This window comes from Pocillopora verrucosa, chromosome 1 (genome assembly GCF_036669915.1).
Source record: "Pocillopora verrucosa isolate sample1 chromosome 1, ASM3666991v2, whole genome shotgun sequence".
NCBI classification, from domain to species: domain Eukaryota; kingdom Metazoa; phylum Cnidaria; class Anthozoa; order Scleractinia; family Pocilloporidae; genus Pocillopora; species Pocillopora verrucosa.
In genome coordinates, this window is record NC_089312.1 from 33,197,232 (window position 1) to 33,216,176 (window position 18,945).

At 38.0% G+C, this 18,945-nt stretch overlaps 2 protein-coding genes across 2 annotated transcripts; one reads left to right on the top strand and one right to left on the bottom strand.

Moving 5' to 3' along the window:
* The first annotated feature begins 37 nt into the window (after positions 1–37).
* On the top strand, positions 38–11,740 carry LOC131772507 (transmembrane protease serine 9). Its single transcript, XM_066162810.1, has 16 exons — positions 38–65; positions 472–603; positions 1,006–1,238; positions 1,642–1,780; positions 1,897–1,979; positions 2,291–2,391; positions 2,769–3,010; positions 3,516–3,623; positions 3,809–4,039; positions 6,679–6,792; positions 6,908–7,003; positions 7,533–7,756; positions 8,080–8,260; positions 8,761–8,950; positions 9,540–9,698; positions 11,123–11,740. Exons 1-16 carry the CDS (start codon positions 38–40, stop codon positions 11,511–11,513), a joined length of 2,652 nt encoding a protein of 883 aa, XP_066018907.1. The 3' UTR covers positions 11,514–11,740.
* Positions 11,741–12,749: 1,009 nt separating this feature from the next.
* On the bottom strand, positions 12,750–17,750 carry LOC131772506 (enolase-phosphatase E1-like). Its single transcript, XM_059088421.2, has 6 exons — positions 17,590–17,750; positions 17,382–17,422; positions 15,983–16,009; positions 15,788–15,872; positions 13,875–15,610; positions 12,750–13,198 (listed from the first exon to the last, which is right to left on the bottom strand). The coding sequence occupies exons 1-6, from the start codon at positions 17,645–17,647 to the stop codon at positions 13,067–13,069; spliced, it is 2,079 nt and encodes a 692-aa protein (XP_058944404.2). The 5' UTR covers positions 17,648–17,750; the 3' UTR covers positions 12,750–13,066.
* Between the last annotated feature and the right edge of the window lie 1,195 nt (positions 17,751–18,945).

An 18,945-nucleotide genomic window follows, 5' to 3' on the forward strand; every position in this document is an offset into this window, starting at 1 on the left:
AGTCAAAATAGTATAAATAACGTAGTATAGCACAGCAATGACTGATGTAATTATTGGAAGTAAAAGTAGGAAATTGGTGGCCAGTCATAATCTACTTTTTAGTGCTTTCTAATCCTCACAAACGAACAGATGGGGTTTTTTGTATCATCGGAGAGAAACATTTGTAAAGCCAAACTTCGCAAAGCTAACCATTCAAATAGCTGGGCACGCAGTGCTCGAACTGTAATGGCGATAAGCATTTTAGAGTTCCCTAGGTGAAAATGATATATTATAAGTGATATTCAAAGTTCTGAAAAGCTTATGTCAAATTTAAGTCTAAAAAGCCACGAAATGAGCGTTTGAAGGAAAATTTCCTAATTAAATAGTCGTACGTATGTGAAAATTATTCTTTCAGAGTACGAACAGGTAAGACATTTTTTCCTCAAAAACTTTATTTATCTCCGTGTTGAATAAATGGCTTATTTCTTCAAGATCCATCCTGTGATTTTGAGAAGGATCTCTGCTCGTGGAAACAAACAACATCAGATGATTTTGATTGGACCCAAAATAGTGGTTCTACTCATTCCTCCGGGACCGGGCCATCTTCTGGACACGGCGGGAAAGGTTAGGGAACATAAAGAAACGAAAACTGCTCACTGAGAAATAATTTCAGCAAATGCTTATTCTATTTCATCAATCTGTTATAACTTGGGTCATTTTTTCTTCCCTGTTCTCTTAAATCGTCATTAAGTCATGATCATAAGAAAATGGAGAGTTTAAATCGGAAACTGACTAATTTACTTGCGACAAAAGTGATTCGGCTTCAAGCCTGAAGCCGTGAAAGTTATGACCTAAACAATGCAGTCATATAAAGCGAGACAAAAATGCATACAAAGTAAGATGTTAATGTACTATGTAGTACATAGTCAAAGGTGGAAAACAAGACTACTTTAAGTATAAAAAAAATTCCACATTAGATTACGATGGAGTCCTTTAATATGAACTTTTGCTTGTTTTCCTTTACAGGATATTATGTTTATATTGAGACTTCAAGTCCCAGAGTCCCTTATGACAGAGCAAGTTTGAAATTCAAAGGAGTAAACAGAAAGACGGTTTGCTTTTCATTCTACTATCATATGTACGGGGTTCATGTCAGGGCACTGAATCTTTACAACGGCGGAAACAAAATTTGGAACATGAAGGGAGATCAGGGAGACTCGTGGAAAAGGGCGGAAGTGACCATCACTGGTGATTATGACGTAAGTTGAGCGTAGAAACTGGTTGATATCTGGTTGGGCTTTTGTGATGCTAACTGTGCCTCGACTCAGGCACAAGTAAGTTGTTCGGTCGTACTGACGAAATACTGCAAATTAACTTACGATAGCTATAGTACGTTCTTTAATAGTTGAATATGACAATAGTGACATCGATTCAGTCTCGATCCATGAGCTTGATCGAAGATCAAGTAAAATCTGTTGCGATGGAATTTTGCAAATCACTTGATTTTTTTCTGAACATCGTTTGTTATCCTTTACTTCTGTCTCTGTCATAATCCATGTGTGACAACTTATGATTGTTGGCAACGTCTCGATCAATTTACTTATAACAAAATATGACGTTTTGACGGAAGGAAGTAACATGTGTAATAATTTTCCTATTTAGCTTAAAATTGAAGGAGTTTCAGGGGACTCCTATCAGGCTGACATTGCCATTGATGATATAACTATACAAGATGGTTCCTGCGGAGGAGTTCCCCCTTCACCGTCTCTTCCCCCTATCCCACCGACAACACAGGGACCAGGTAAGGAATATCATATTGCGAAAATACCTAGATTTGTCACTAGTTTGCAAAAAAAAAGAGGTGACAAATATCTTGTTTCTAATCGTTTGGGATTCTACGATTTTTTTACTTTGCAGTGTCACCCCAATCGTGCGGTAAATCACCAGTATCGAGGGTTATTGGAGGAGTGAACGCAAATCCAGGGAGTTGGCCGTGGCAGGTGCGGCTGTTTCTTGATAATTATTCATTTATATTCCTATAACTCATTCATTTCATGACCTCAATTTTCAAGTGTCAAAATCAGCTATCAGTTTTTATTTTTATTTTTTAATTAAACCTGGCTACAATTATTTTTGAAAACTTTGCGGATAAAATGAGCCTTGATATCCTGAATGCAACTCGAGAATAATACATGAGGTCACCGACTTCCTTCTCTATGTTTTTATTTCGTTTAAGTTACAGATGCAGCAAATTAGATTACGGGTGCTTTTACGGGTTCTTCTTAATTTTAGGAATTTTTTCTCCTTTCAGATTGCTTTGTTAAGAGGAAGTGGTAGATCATTCAGTTGTGGCGGATCATTGATAACTCCTGAATGGGTGGTCACAGCAGCTCATTGCATCTCAAGAGGACAGTAAGTACATTTGTATTTTATATTGACACTTTCGCACCATTTTCGTATGGCAAAGAGCGTTACCTTGACAAACTATAATTAAATGCGGCTTTTGTTGTGATGAGCTCTTCAGTCTATTGACTTAAGAAAGCTGCACTACCCACTCGACCGATAACGATTGGAATTTCGAACCAAGCGGGTGTTGATAACTCGCGTTGAACGCCGTTGAGGCCATCGGATATTTTTGTAAATTTGGATCGAGAGTTGTAATCAAGTACTGAAAATTCTGTATTATCGAGCACACGTTTCTCCGAAATACATGTGTAGTTTGACCCTTTGTTACGCACTCATTCTATCTTCGCAAATAATTCATTTCTTTAACGCCGACTTTGTTACAGACCTGGTAGTTACTACACGATTCGCCTCGGAGATCATAACCGTCATGTTAATGAGGGAACTGAAGAAGATATTCCTGCCAAACGTGTAATCGTACATCCTGATTACAACAAAATTCCCATCGACAGCGACATCGCATTGATTCAGTTATCTAAACCAGCTACCTTGAATGCCAGAGTAAAAACTGTATGTCTGCCTTCCCAGGATGAAGTTGTTCCCACGTCTTCTAGATGCTTTATCACGGGTTTGTTTAGTTCAACTTATTATAATCGATATGTTTCAATCGAGCATATTAAACCCTTGCCATCTAGAACCTCAAAGGAATAGTTTTGAAAGTGCGTATGGCTCAAAAACCACGTCAAGTAGGATCTATTTTAGCCAATAAGGCTTGTCAATGATTCAAAACCTTTATTGCAATTAAGAATCCTTCTGTGTTGAAAACGAGGTATCAACGCCCCGCACTAATGTTAATGTGGATTCTCGACAAAAGCTAACAAAATTATTAACTAAGGTTTCCTTCAGGGAAACAGAAGTTTACCACGAAGAGTTTTCTACCGAAATTTTCGAGATATAATTGGTGAATTTTACATTGCTACGTTACCATGATTCCGCGGGAAACGGGCATCGAAGTGACTGAAGTATGCCAGGCATAAGATAAAGTGATTAAACCTTCACAATTTTATTGGTAATTTAATTTCTTCTATTTCACCCTTGTTCACTATTTTTCTGATAAAATGTCCTTTGCACAGGTTGGGGCAAGATTAAGCATCCCGGGTCCTCACATCACATACTGCAACAGGCGAATTTACCTCCCGTCACAAACAGCGAGTGTGCTAAGAAACTTGCCAGCTCTCCAGGTAAAACCTCTAGATGGTGTCTTTCTGATAAGTTAAAAATGTTTCCTTATCACTACGTAAGAAAGATGCATGGATTAATTGCGTTTGCATGATTGCGGCCTTTACGTATCGAAATATTAGTGATTGGTTCAAGAGGATTAACATAACTCTAGATTTTTTGAAACCATCATTGTTTATATCTTTAGGAGGCTCGTCTCTTCAAATAACTCAAAAGATGATTTGCGCTGGCGTCAATGGAACTATTTTAAGTGGCTGCCATGGAGACAGTGGTGGTCCTTACGTTTGTCAGACTTCCGCTGGGAACTGGGTTCTGCAAGGTGCTGTCAGCTGGGGTTCCCCAAGATGCTCTGCGGCCGAGCGATATACGGTGTTTGCTCGTGTTGGCAAGTTCAGAAATTGGATCGATCAGACGATGAGCACTTGACTTACTACTTAAGGATAATGTTAATCTCAAATGAATAAATGTTCCAGAAATAGTTGAATATCGACTTTTTATGTCATCTTTTTATTAAGGGCTTGATTGAGAAAAGTTGCCGTTTTGCCTGTTTGAGAAGCTTTGTTCAAAACAGCAATCTACATTATTATTTTGAATTATATTCCTGTCCGTTCATCAGGGAGATTCTTATCAACTCAATTAATGATAAGTTTGTTATCAGCAAACTACTTTTTTAATATATAGAATGTGAAAGATTGGCAATTTTGAGCTCGGTAAAGAAAAAGAGATATATTTAACGTCTTTTCACGAGCTTCCAAAGAGTTACAAAGTAAAAAATTTTGATTCCTCCCGAGGAATTTAACCTCAAACCTCCGGATTCCGCGCTCCGATGCTCTACCACTGAGCCGTGAAGACTCTATGGTGAGGAAGGCCATTACGAAGTTTATAGGGACCCACCAAAAAAGACGAGAAACATCTTTCTCTAAATTTGTTTATAAGTGAAACCCCAAGAGAAAAAAAAAAGATATTATAGGCAAACACTGATTTTCTTCAAAGTAAATCATATCTTAAAAAGTTACTGCTATTTAAAATTTGTAGAAACAGCTGGGGTCTGTGCCAAAACGTAGATTTTTTTTTTCCCAAAAGCACTTAAAATGTTTTCTGAACATTTGATTGCAGTAGCATTGAATATATCAATAACAATATCGATCATTTCATCCTCCCATTATTTCATCCTGTTATATACGTTCCGTTGACAATGTGTAGTAAAAGGAAACGATGATGCAATTTACATACAATCTATCTTGAAAAAAACTTCCCCGTTTCTAGCAATGCTGCCATATGTTTCCTTTCCAGCATTACGTTCTGTGCTCGGCCTTTTATATTGTTTATAACACTTTTGTGATTGTAGAGGGGTGAGGGTGGGAGGAAATGCAAATTGATCGAACCAAAATGTGCTTCTGAAACAGCTTTCTTCTTCGAAATCCTAATTTTTGGTACTCATATCAGCTTTTTGCAAAGCCGGTGCGATGTGGTACTGACGAAATTTCATGCCAAAAATTATTTGTAAGTATGCTGTATGTGCTTCTCTAGAACGATCTTCCACAATTAAAAAATTTTATGTCTTTAACGGTTAAACTGAAAAGGAACGGATTTTTCTGTTATAAGTAGTTTGGGACTAGTTAAATGCACAATCAAGTAACTTTACTCTGCAAACGTAAAGAACTGAAATGTTGTGCTCGCTGTTTAATCAATAAGTAAATACGATTAAAAACCCAACTAAAATGTTCTAACGATAATGATGTTTGCGTAACTTATCTGACAGCCTTAAAAGTAGAATTTCGAAAAACAACAATGGACCGAGGAAATGACATGAAATATGAATATTAAAAATGCTTGAGGCTGCCAGTGGTATTTTATCGAAATTTGGAAATTGTACATTTTACAGTTTTCTCTACCATATTTAAGTTCTATTTCTAAAGTTCTTTTAATAGTTGCAACAAACATTATAATTCATTAGTAAACACTAAAAGCTCGCGCGGGACTTGCGCCCAAAAAAGATCGTAATCGTTGCTGGAATAAACGAGTTAAAATCATATTTTCGCGCTTACCATAATAATCTCACTGTTCTAGAATAGACTAACACTAGTATTCACCTCAGTGGAGGTGACTAGGGGTGGATATTTCCCTATCCGCTTTATGGCTCAGTAAATATCCACCACTACCCATCTCCACTTCGTTGAACAGATGTTGATTACCTATTGAAATCTTCATTGTGTGTACTTAAAGAACGCAGTCTGTTCCTACTTTGCAATCGCTAAAAGTTCAAATGACACGAGTAGTACTCGCTTGTTTGAAAACTAATTAAAAACTGTTTATAATGAATGTACTCCAAGTACTCTTTAGGAAACAATGCTTACGCCTAATCACTAAGCATCCCATAGATTTTGCTAATTGTAAAGATCATCCCGTCAAGTGTGTAAGAATGCTTGAATAAATATTTTCTCTTGAGAGGGTCTTTCTTGCGTCTTGTTTGAAATAAATATTCTCGCTTTTTAAGTCTAAATTTAATACGTTATGAAGAAAAATAAAGTTTTTCTTAAATTTGTTACGTTCAAACAAGAAATAACTGATATTTCAAAGCTTTTTAATCCAAACTTTATCAAACATCAAGGAAGTATCGGAGATCGTGAAAGTATGAATAAATTTGAAACCACTTTAACTTAAAAGGTTTGCTTAAAAAAATTTTAAAAAAGGCTTGTTTATTCAAAAAACGATTGTGTAAACAACTTTTTTCTTTTATGTTTCCATACTATCATAGGAGGCTGAATAGGGAACGTGGGTAATAGAGATGCGCGAAGGTAACATGGTAGAGCAGCGATGGAATGAATATCTGATGATGAAATAACATCCCCCAGCATTTTTGGAGCATCCGATAGTTTTATGACTAGGTGAATCAAGTTTATTGAACCTTCTGTGCAAACGTATGTTTTTCCCTCTCTAAAACATTTAAAATCTTCATAAAACATTAAATATGAGTTATAAACAAATTTTATTTAATGTATTCAGGTTTGACATTGAGTTAAGTAAGTTTTTTCAGCTTTGATTTACTCTAAATAGAATCTTTATATATTTCACACCCATACGCAACACACACTCACAGTTTCTTTTACAGAGGCCGCAAGATGATACTCTTGATTTTGTTAAATCTGCTAACATTTTCGCTCGCTCAAGGTATCCAGAAAAGTGAATCAGACGGGAAAAGCATAAATTTATTTCTTTACTGTTTTTCCTTCTTCTAACTTCTTCTACCTTTTTTGTTTCTATGCTTTAATCACTCGATGAAAAGATTGCAGTTTTGAGCAAGGAACCTGTGGATGGAAAAACGATCCCTCAAGCCGTCTGAAATGGCTTCGACGTCAAGGAAACACCCCCCAAGGGGAAGGTAGGTTTTAGACATTTTAAAATGTCCTTATCTAATGGCTAAACTATCAAATAAGTGTACAATCTGATTATTTCTGCACTTAATGATTTTGAGATCGTGCCAAGATGGGAGAAAAGGTTGAAAGCAAAAAGAAAGGCAACGATCAAAATTGTTTTTTTCTCGGGTTCATCACCATCTAAATGTAATGCTGTCTCTAGACTCACCTATTATGGCAATTTTGCCCTCCCGAACTTAGCCCCGACTGTCCTTTTCCTTTACTTTTAATTTTTCTCACACAGCGGCAATTTCGAGTCTCACCTTTATTGAAGATTGTATGTGAAACCCTTTTTTACAATATGAATGTTCCGGAAAAAGAAAAAAAAGCAGAAACACGTTTTGTTTATTGAATTCTTCTTACTCACGCCTTAGCAAACAAGTGAGACAACAGCATTTTCAACCTTAGCCAAAGAGTGAAATGGTTCAACATTGAATTGACCCAAATCTACGCAAATGTCTTTAGAATACTTAAATCTTTATCATTTTAATACAGGTCACTATATGCTGCTTGGAAAAGGCAAGAAAAACTTCGATGCTGGTCTCCTTTTTAAGACCTCAATTATGGATAAATGTCTCTCCTTCTGGTATAAAATTGAGGGAGCAAAAGGTAGCGCAATTGAAGTGTTCGTCGACGGTCGCCACTTTGAAGATCTGAAAGCTACAAAAGATGGGAAATGGCACAAAGCAACATTTACCATCAATAAAGTAAACAAGAAGGTAGGCTGTAATTTGTGTTTGTATCCTTCGGTCCCCTTTTCCTTTTTTCATAATCTGAGAGCATTGACACTATTAGATAAAAGTATAAAAAGAAATTTTCGGTCTCATGGCCAACCAGGCAATCCACCGGAATATCGCAAATGAGCTATTTATTGTTAGGGCATCTATAAAAAAAAATTAATAAAAGATATCAATTTGTTATTTCAAATCCGTATTTATATTCTCCATTCATCTCCACAATTCTTTTTTTATGGTACATTCTTCTTCTTTTCAATACTTTACTTTGTACACGTATTTGCTTGTTTTGTGTTGAATGGAAACAGATCGTGGTATATGGTGTGAGAGGGAAAAAGAAAGATTCCATAGCCATCGATGACATTATGCTTTCGGATAATTGCGGACCCAGTCCCCCAGCGACAGGCCAACCAACACCTCCACCACCAACAGGTCAACCTTCGCCTCCACCACCAAACACTCCTTCAGTACCTGGGACGTCCCCGCCTGGTAAAGAAAAGAATGTTTTTTTCAACATATTCCTTAATTACAGGCGGAACCAGCAATGCTGCCAGTAATGATTCGGTTCATTTCGGAAACGCTTGAAAATGATGAAAACTAAGTAGAAGGAGGAAACACTTGCAGCGCTCAAACAGATGAAACTAATCTTGATCTAACCTTAAGCAATTCCTGCTAATGTGTGAATAGAAAATAAGATGCAAAGTAAATAGCTGGACGAATAGGCACTTTAGATAAATCTTTTTTCAATGAGCATTAGGTTTCTCGTGTCTACCACGAAAAAATTGATATTTTTCCATTCATTTCCCCTGTTTTGGTTTGCTCGTAACTTTTTATTTTCCCTTGGACAGTTTTTGTGTATAATAAAAAGGAGAAAATTTACAACCCTGATATTCTTCACACAACTACAAATGTAATTGCTGAGGTTATTAATGAGCGCATTTTTGTTACTTGCATGAAAATCCTTTTCACATTAAATCATCGACAATCAGGCGCTTGCGGTAAAGGTCCTATTGCAAGGATTGTCGGAGGTATGGAAGCAAAAAGAGGTGATTATCCTTGGCAAGCCCTTCTCCAAAAGAACGGTTACCAGTTTTGCGGTGGAACCTTGATTAGACCACAATGGGTACTGTCTGCAGCTCATTGCGTGGAGGGTGAAAAGCCTAAAAATATTGTTATTCGGTGAGGACCTCTAATTTACCAAGGCTTACATCTGTTAAGCTTTCTTTATACTTCTGGGCTGGGTCGTTCAAAAAGGGATTAAGGTTGACCTAAGATTGAAAGGAAACCTTGACTTCAATTTCTCATTTAGAAGAGCGCATATAAGAGCTAAGGTGTTGTTGGGTCTTCTCAATATGTCCAAGAAAAAGGGGTGAAAAATACCAAAGAAAAATCAATTTGCAGAGCTGTAAAACTAAACTTAAAATTTACACCAACCCCGGATTAAGGTTAACTGCGTTTTGAGCAACCCAGCCCAGCTGGTGTACAACATACAGAGCTCAAACATATTTCACGGGAACTCCACCCCCTCCCCACCCCCTCCCAAAAAATATAAAATAAAATAAGAGACATACACCCACTCCCTAACAGATACTGGTCACGTGCAAGTTTGCTCAACAATATTTGCACGGTGAACATCCTTTTCACCACGAGAACCTTCATTTCGACCCTTTCGTATTGTAAGTAATGTTTGTTTTCAAGCACAGTCTTTATAATGATCAGATTGGATTTAGATCTTTTCTACTTTTGATATTTTTCCTGACATTAATAGGATGGGTGCACATTATCGAGTGGACAAACCTTCCACATCTCAAGGTGAACAGAAGTTCAAGGTGGTTAAAATTATTACGCACGAGTCTTACAACAAGCCAAAAGATATGAGTCATGACGTTGCCCTCCTGAAGCTTGAGAGTCCCGCTACTCTTAACGAGTAAGTAGACCACAAATATATAAGTTTTCATTCACTAATCTGTCGGTTTGTCTTAGCTCCTTTCTTAAATAACCCCTGGCGCGTTATTCCTTGTTTTGAAAGGATTTCCGGCCCGAGAAAAACCATAACAGAATTCGTGCTAAATTAGGAACAATTTTCACAATATAACTTCTCGAACATCCCAGAGCTCTTGTTCGTCCACATGTCGCCTGGCCTCAATTGTTTTAATGAATGTCATAGTTTTTTTTTCTTTTTTGTTTCTGATTCGCAGTAAGGGTTTACTGTTAGTAATTTGCAATAAGGCAATGAAACCAAATCAAAATCTGTAATTTGCAAAATGGACATTTTTAACTTGCATAACAAGAAAAGCGGAAAATCGTTAATCCACAACCTCGCCTCGTTAGTCCATCACATTTTGACCGTTGTGATCACGAATCTTGATAAGAGTACAGCCCACTCGATAAGAATACAGACCACTCGACAAGAGTACAGATCACTCGATAAGAGTACAGACCACTCGATAAGAGCACAGACCACTCGACAAGAGTACATACCATTCGACAAGACAAAAGACCACTCGATAAGAGTGCAGACCCCTCGATAAGAGTACAGACCTCTCGATAAGAGTACAGACCACTCGATAAGAGTAAAGACCACTCGATAAGAGTACAAACCACTCGATAAGAGTACAGACCTCTCGATTAGAGTACAGACCAGTCGATAAGAGTACAGACCTCTCGATTAGAGTACAGACCTCTCGATTAGAGTACAGACCAGTCGATAAGAGTACAGACCTCTTGATTAGAGTACAGACCACTCGATAAGAGTACAGACCACACTAAACCACTGTCGATTTGTTAAATCTACACGCGCCCATGTATTATTCTCACTGAATCTCGTGATCAAAAAGAGAAAGCTTAAGAAGGAAGGTTTTTTGTTCATTTCAGATCAAACACCACATAAATTCCAAGGCCATCTTAACGAAAAGTATTTCAGTATGTCAATTTGTCCACTGCGTTTTTATTATGTTTTCCTATATTAGGTTACCAGCCCCTTCGCCAATTTTAAACAGAGAAGAGGAGCAAAAACGTTTTTGGTTAAATCGACCAGCCATTACTTATTGCCGGAGGGGGTCGGGGGTGGGAGATTTTGGGAGTACCACATGGTTGTCAGGGGTGTCACGGAAAACAAAGAAGGGATGAGTCGTCGCTTACAAAGTATAAAAGGGGTACTATAGAAACTTGACTGCCAATGCGGTGGCAGCATCGGAATACTTAGAGAGTCTTATCAGATTAGGTAAGTTTTACCGTGGCAAAACAAAAAGCATCCAACTTTCCTCTTCCTTCCCCCACCCCAGTTTAAAGAGGATATAAAATATTCCCTTGCCGGTCCCTAATATTTATTTGGCATTTATTTATTCCAAGCTTCACAAATCTCGCTTGTCTACCTTCATCTGATCCAAACCCTGGGTCATCATGCGCCATCACCGGTTGGGGCAATTTGAAAGAAAATGGAAACCAACCCGAAAAGCTACAAGTAGTGCAAGTTCCCATAATGTCAAAACAAACCTGTGAAGGATATTACCGAAATGAATTACACGAGTCTATGGTGTGTGCAGGATTTCCAAAGGGAGGCAAAGATTCCTGTCAGGGAGATAGTGGCGGTCCAATGGTCTGCAAGGGTCGAGATGGCAGGTACAGTGTACATGGTGTTACCAGCTGGGGATATGGCTGCGCACGGCCGGGAAGGCCTGGTGTCTATGCCAGAGTTTCGTATCTCGTCAAATGGATTGAAGGCAAGATTAGCAATAACTGAGGGTCAAAGAGAGAAATGGCGCAAATATGATTTTCATATGATCTTATGTACTAGACTGTAAGCCTCTTTATTTACTTCTGTTTATGAATGAAGAGGAAAGTGCTAAAAAGCCAGCACATGGATATCAGAGGGCTTTATGAGGTTATGGAAAGCAACAGCTGAAAGTTTTGAGGCTTATTAAAGGTGTTAACAATTTATCAATGAATCAAATAAAGCATTGAAAATGATTCTGCTTTTTTTCGACTTCTCTAATTTAGGAAACAAACCTCTTAGTAGCCCAGTGTACGAAGAACCATTCCCATTCCACCTCTTCTATAGCTTGAGTCCAGTAAGAGGCTTGCGTGACAGGAAATATAATCTAATGGTGTTGATAATGAATAAGTGGACACGCAAACGGAAACCAGAAGTATAATGCATCTAGTTTTGGTGCCCTTTGGCCTCACACCGTCAACTGCATCTTTTTTATAAATACATTAGATCGCAGTTTAAACCACAGAAAGCTTACATAATATCTGTAGTACCCATGAGTTAAAGAAAAGTCTCAAACTTCCGGCTACCGAACGCGTCTCAAACTCATTTGTGCTCAAGTTAGCTCGGGTACTGTGGTATTCAGTACAAGTTCAGAGTTTGCTTTATATTTCAAAATAATTTCAGTACTCGCAGGAAATATATTATTTGAAATATGAATGAAATATTGCGACTTTTTTCCGTTCTGGCTCCAGAATTGTTAAAAGACTTTAAGAATTTCTACTTATCCTTGATTGCATTGATCTTCGTGAAACAAGAGCCGTCTCAGAAGGCTTTTAACTAAAATTATCGTCACTATTTTTCTGACAACTTGTATAATCGATCGGTATTTGATTTTTACCGCCCAGGTTCTGTTATTTGAGCCTCATTTGATCGATGATTATTTCCAAGCCCTCAGCACGGTTATTGAGCCGTTTTTGCAAAGTGTACCACGGAATATTAGTCAGTTTGCATTGTAGAAACGTAATCTGCGTGAACAACTGTTCCTTAAATTATGGTTTTGCGGAGGCTTCCAAAGCAACTTGCCGAATAAAGTTCCGATTACAAAAGAAAAGAAAAAAAAGCTTGCTTTAATGCGACTTCTATAATTTCTCACTGTTCTCTTTATTAAGTTTGGGGAAATTCCCGCTTAGTTGATCCCAGTATTGATAAATCAGATTATTGTCAATGCTAGTAACCAGAAACTGAACAAAAAAACTACAGGCACTATATCTTTGATACGGCTTTTCTTTATTATTGACGAGCATTTTCACCGTTAGAGTATCTTCTAACGAGAAAATTGTAACGGCCCTCATTACGATTGCTAAGATAGTTCTAAAAGGACGTTGAAATGTTCTATGCACTAAAGAACAGTTATAATACGGTTCTACGGCTTTTTTAATACTGACGGCTATATATTCTCAAATGAGAAATGAAAAAAAAACTTTTTTATATCAATATTCTACTTCTTAGGGACTCTATCACCGACATTTCCGTCGAAATACTAATTCTTATCAAACAATTTAAGCGCCAATTAAAAGTTGCACTCATGCTTCTGCCTCGTCTTCAAGTTCTGCTTCCTGTAGTTCTTCTTTGCTGACCGTCTTCTTCTCCTTCTGTTCTGGCTTGGTATCAGGATTTTTCACGAGCTTCTCTACTTGTACAATTACAGGTCGAACCTATAGGTAACAAAGTCAAGCGAGGATGAGACACACAGAACCAAATAAATGTCTGATTTTTCCCAAAATACAAGTACAAATCAAATCATTCTAATTTTCTGAAAGGGTTGAACAACTGTAGGCTTTTATTAGCACCAAGGCACAAGTGGCGAAGCAAGCTCGCATAATTCGAGTATCGAGCCAAGCGAGCGCGCGAGAGGTCTCATTTTCTTGCGAGCGCCCACGCGGACAATCTCGTTCGCTCCAGTTGTTTGGCAGCTCGAAAGGCGCTAATAAGGGCCAACACAATGTCTAAAAATTTTAAAAATGACTTAGCAAGCATTGAGATATGATAGCAGTTTCACAGTGCTTGATCAAAGCTTCCAGTGTAAGAATCATAAAATATACAAAGCAAACGTCTACTTCCTTGTTAATGTTCTGCCACACCCTGAATGGAAAATTACAAAATTTAATGCCTGTTAAAGGTGCATTATCGAAACACCTATACAGTTTTACTGTGACAAAACAAAAAATCCCCCCCCCCCCCCACTTCTGTCGATATATAATGAACAGTTCAAAAAGAATATAGAATATTAAGTTGAAGCTCTTATTTCTTTTGGGATGTGACAGCATAAAAAAGATTTATCGGCAGAGTAATTGAGTACAGAAGAAAATATACAATGAGTTGGATACTTACTGCTGCTTTCTCCTGCTTCTGTTCATGTTTCAACTCTTCAGTCAGCTTTTTTTCTCCTTTCTTCGTTTCTTCCTCACTCATTTTGCTCTTTTCCTTGGTCACTGTTACTGTCACCTTGGAGATCTTGTTCACCGTTTTGACAATTTCTTTTGGCGTGGATATTGAGGGTTTTTCTGTTATCGCTTCCTTGTCTTTCTTATCTTCACTATCCTTCGCATTTTGGGCCAATTCGGCGAGCTCCAGTTCTTCATCAGATAACATTCGTTTGGAGTCCTCTTCCTTTGAAGCCGTCTCGTCCTTAAGTATGGCTAGCTCTTTGTCTGCTTCATCTCGTTTTACTGCAATAGTTTGTCTTCCATTATCTTTGTCAACTAGTTGCACCTTCGCTGTTCCAATGGTCTCACTGCGTGTTGTCGGTTTTACAGATTGAGCTGTTGTGGGCTTCTCTTCCTCACGATTCCTTTCGGCTTTCAGCGCTTTATCGAATTCATGAGCGATCTTCTGTTCATCTGTTTTTCCCTTTTCTGCCTTCCTTTCTTCTTTATCTCGTCCTCCTTCCAACTCTAGCTCGATCTCTTCGTCAGTCTTTTGAGATTCATCATTGGATCTTCTCTTGTCCATGAAAGCGGCGTGCTTTTCATTGTTCTTACTGCTGCTTAAATCTTCCTCTTCTGTCTCTTCAGGTGTTTCATCCTTTACCACGGGTATCTCAGACTTTTTCGCCACGCTCTCTGGGATCTTTCCCATATAGGGTTCATCTCTGACCGTTGATTTAACCACAGGCTTCTCAGCCACCTTCTTCACAGAAACCTCTGACTTTGTTTCACCGGTTGATGATCCAATCTTTTCCACCTTTATGTTTATTTTTTTCTCGCCAGGTGATTTTTTTCCAGGCTTTAAAACCTTTTCCACTTTTATCACTATTTCCTTTTCACCTTCTGTAGACTTTTGTACCTTATCCGCTTTCAGGTCTTCATCTTCTTCATCTTCCTGCCGGACTTCACTTCGTTTAGCCTCGATGGTTGTTCTTGATGGGACACGTTCCACTTTGACGAGTGTTACCTTTTCTGTATTTTTAGAAGGGGTGGAACTTGACGTTATCTTTTTAACCTTGGTAGAAAGTTTGGCTGAGCCTTTTTCTGTGCTGCCTTTTTCCATCGTACCTGAGCTTGCAGGTCGTCTTTCACTTTCAAGATCTGCCTCTTCTTCATCTCCTTCATCATTTGCAACTGATTTGCCGCTTAAATGTTTTGTTTCTTTTGTAATCTTCGTTACGACAAATTCTTTCCCAGGCGTTTCTCTGTCTTCGCCCTCAAGAGCCGCCTCTTCCCTTTCCATCTCATCGTTTGCTGCCGCTTTGATTTCAATTTTCTTGGCAACTTCAAATTTTTCTTTCTTGTTGCTGTTTTCTTCCTCGAGCTTTTCTATTTCGCCGACAGGAGAAACTTTTTTCCCCTCGGCGGAAATCTTGACAGAAGCTACTGTAACTTCTTCTTTGCTTGGATGCTCTACTTCTTCTTCAGATTTCACCGGCCTGGAAGGTTTCACAGTCTCAGTTTTATAAGCCTCAGATTTTGTCATCAGGGGCGTTGGCATTTTTGTTTCTGTTTCACGCTTCCTTGGTGTGGATGGCGTGGATGGCTCGGGTGGCGTAGGTGACGTGGATGACTTGAATAGCGTGGATGGCTCGTGTGGCGTGGATGGCTTGGATGGCGTGGGTGGCGTGGGATGAGCCTCTGGAGAGAAAAAAATATCGATTATTTTGTATGCCAACCCATGTCGACCTTAAGGAACGAGATTTAAACGCTTTCATGAGGGATTCAGATAAAAAATTAGTTAGAAATCAAATGTAGATGCGGTATTGTTCTTTCTAATCCCCTCCTCACCCCCCTTACTAAACTGAGTGTACCCACCTTTGATGGGATCGACATTTTCGTTTTGAGCTTCCTCCTTCATCTTTGTCCGCATTGCACCGATATGATTTTCAATTTCCTCCAGCTGTAAATCGAGTGGAAAATGCCTCATATTGACAGGTCGCAAATACTGAGCATAAGTAGTTTAATTGCGTCATGCATGCTAATGATACCAAAAATTAATTAGAGTATTACCTGCGATTCCAGCTCATCGATGGAAATCTGCAACAAGATTGAGAATGATGCATTGCTTTCGTTACTTAAAAAGGTAAAAAATGCTAATAATGTAGCTTGTAGTCACACAAAATTTCGAGCATCTGATCTGCTGGCTATAAATCAGGTATGCACAGGAGTATTCTGCCTGTGTGAATTATTTTCTTTGACACCTGTTACTAAGGCTGAAGATCTTAATGTCCATTGTGTCTGTAAGACATCATATGGGGGTCAATGGCTATTTCACCTCAAATTTTAAATCTTAGAATCTTGCACGAAATTACTTCACTTTTCTTTTAGTCACTTCCAGGCCTCTGAAGTCAGACAGCCTCGTTCACCCGCTGACAATTTTTCCGTCGCGTACTTTAGGAAAAGGAATACATTGGTTTCCTGCCAGTTTGAAATTGGTATTGAAAGCTAATCACTCGCTGTGTTCAATGATGTCATATGAGCTATTGACCCCGTTTCAGTGACAATAGTTGAAGGAAATGGCCCCGTTTCAGCTTAACAGGAACATTAAAGGAGAAATCAAATCCCATTGTGCAAAGGTATCGAATAAAAGCAGATTATACTATTTCTCTCAAAGGAACTCATTAAAAGTTCTCCACGTTTCCAGTCATATCTTTCTTACACCTTTGTCTACGTGAATTCATAGTCTAGCTACAATAATTTGGTGTTATCAGGATCAAACATAATGTCCCTATTGATATTTTGATCCTCTCCTCACTTTTCTGCGAGAAAATATATTGATATTGTAAGGAGAAGATACTTGTTGGCTTCTCTAGATCTTGGACGCAGGATAGTTTAAAGCTCTTATCAACAGCCTATGTAAAACAAAAACATATGACCGTCACGATTGTACTCAGTACGTTCCTTAGTGTTCAGTAAATGTTATTTTAAGCTTGTGCAAATTAATTGACGCGGATCGCAAATTATTTACCATTTAGAAAATCTAACAGAATCTGCCGAAAACAGTTGTAAAGTTTGCTACTCTCTTCTAGCAAGCTCAGGACATAAATGAGAAAAGCCGTGATTTTGTACTGACTAAGCTAAATGTAATACATTTCTCTTAAAGAATTTCTCAATTAGAAGCCAAACTGAAAATCCTCCCAGACACACTCAAGGGATTTAAGGAAAATATCATTTTCCCGTTGACGTGAGGAAAGCATTATCGATACGATTCATTTCCTAACAGAAAACAGTTATTACAATGATAAAGACTATGAATTAACCAAAACGCTTGCTCTGTTTCGTGAACATTTAATTTCGAAGTGAAATTCCTTCGAGGCATAACTCCGATTGTAGAATTTTCCTATTTAAACGTTATTTGTTAGCAAGACAGGGTAAGATTATGGTAAAATCCGCAGCGGCGATAACTCACCTCTCGCTCGTCTCTCTCTTGGACAATTCTATCCACTGGGACTGCAAAAATCGAAGACATGAATCACAAATATATCGTAAAATTGTTCTATGAAATTTTGTGTAATCTGTTAGGAGACACCCGGGTCATCTAGTAATGCCTCGACACGTCGCAAAAAGATCTGCGCTTCGCAAAATAGTTTACGACCTAAAAGAAGTTTTAGCATTACCTGGTAGTGCCATACTTGAACTCAAAGACAAGAAAATCAACACAGTTGCGACTTGCATCTTGCTGAGAAAAAGGTTTGTTTCCTCTGAGTGGTAAAGTTGCCGTCACCTTGCTTGTCTGGTTAAAATAACACTGAAACCTAATATTGCTGCGATTTAACGTGTCGTAGATAAGCTGAGGAGTTATGTAAGTCCTTCAGTGAGGTACGCAGTGTGACAGCTATTTTCTATCAAGTAATGGCAAATGAAACATTTAAAATATATACAGTAATTTTCATACTACTTGAGAGTGAATATTTCAAAGCACTTCGTGACGCCTTGACTTCAACCTCGAAAACACAAAATCGAGGATTTTTCCTAATCTACTAGACGACCCCTCTTATCAAGCTGAAGTTGTAAAATGGAGGGGCTGGGTGGGGGTACATCTCCATATGGTAGGGAGGAAAGCTAATACCCCATTCACACCAGCAAAACATGTTTTGTTAAACTGGTTTTCATTGAATGAAAATTATAAACAGAGAACTGAAAAACTTGATTTTCCATTGGATTCAAGTACTTGCTAACTTGCATTTCCAATGTGCTACATTCAAGTCAAAAATATTCGGCTAAATAGTTTCTATGAAAAAAAAAAAAATTAAACTGTGTTTAACAAAACAACTTTTAAACATGTTTAAGCTTTGGTGTGAATGGGGCATAAGACAAGGCACAAGTCAACTTTATAACCTTGCAGTGTTAGTTCCTACAGCCCAAGCCTTAAACTGTTTCCTCAAATAGTCACTGAATAAGTAATTCAGATGGGTATTTAATCTCAAGATCATCTCATTCATTAAATAAATAATATATCCATTTTTTTATTAACTTTTTCATTTGTTCATTTATTCATTTTTAATTCTTTTTTTTCAGTTTATTTCAACATTTATTCATTAATTTATTGATTTATGTATTCATGTTTAATCGAGGATTTGCGTTTTTATTTGTTTGTTCTGATTACATATTCATCATGAGAACGGTTCATTTCCCACTGTGACCTCGCTTTCATTATTTGAAAAGGGAAACAAACCGTCCTAATGAAATAGATCATCATGAACAGTCACTAAGAGAAAAGGTGTCACGCCACACTGCAGCCACCACATCCTTTGCGTAATGGCTTGAATTTTTCTCGTTGACTTTTCTGCATAAATAAACCAGCAAGAAAGGAAAATGTTAACTGAATCCTGCGAGGTTGTCACCAAGCGCTCGGCTTTACTCTTGGTTTTTATTTGGTCGTAAGCAAGGAAGATTCGGAGGAAAGACCGGAAGTCATAATCATCTTTCCACTGTCACGTTTCCGTATCCGGGACTTTCACTTAGTATCAGCT